The sequence below is a fragment of the Pygoscelis adeliae genome, unplaced genomic scaffold, assembly GCF_000699105.1.
Source record: "Pygoscelis adeliae isolate BGI_AS28 unplaced genomic scaffold, ASM69910v1 Scaffold359, whole genome shotgun sequence".
NCBI lineage: Eukaryota > Metazoa > Chordata > Aves > Sphenisciformes > Spheniscidae > Pygoscelis > Pygoscelis adeliae.
The window spans coordinates 1,260,633-1,261,082 of NW_008825553.1; the positions used below are offsets into that span (position 1 = coordinate 1,260,633).

The window sequence follows — 450 nt, forward strand, 5'->3', positions numbered from 1 at the left end:
CACGGAAGCCAACCCAAGTCACTACCAGCTGGCCAGCGGCAGCAGTACAGAGGACTCTCTGCATGTCCACGCCCAAATGGCAGAGAATGAGGAAGAGGAGGAGGAGGAGGAAGAGGATGGTGAGCAGGAGCAGACATGCAAACACCAAAGCTGTGAGCAAAAGGACTGCATTGCCAGCAAAACCTGGGACATCACCCTGGCCCAGCCTGAGAGCATACGGAGTGACCTGGAGAGCTCCGACAGTCAGTCGGACGACGTGCCAGACATTACGTCGGACGAGTGCGACTCCCCCCACTCTCAGACTGCAGCAGTCTCCCCACAGACCCCCAAAGCTAGAGGTGCCGAGAGCCCAAGTGCCCACCCGAGCCACTGTGCCCAAGCTGAGGGCTGCAGGCTGGATGATATAGTCAAACTGGAGTGCATCGAAGCCAGAGTATGAAGTGGCCTCCT

The 450-nt window shown here is 58.4% G+C and overlaps 1 protein-coding gene across 1 annotated transcript in view; it reads left to right on the forward strand.

Moving 5' to 3' along the window:
* Positions 1–443, forward strand: part of RNF19B (ring finger protein 19B) — a 9,023-nt gene extending 8,580 nt beyond the window's left edge. Inside the window, 1 exon segment of the mRNA XM_009332206.1 lies at positions 9–443. Within this exon segment, the coding sequence (XP_009330481.1) occupies positions 9–439 (431 nt within the window). The 3' untranslated portion in view covers positions 440–443.
* The last annotated feature ends 7 nt before the right edge of the window (positions 444–450 follow it).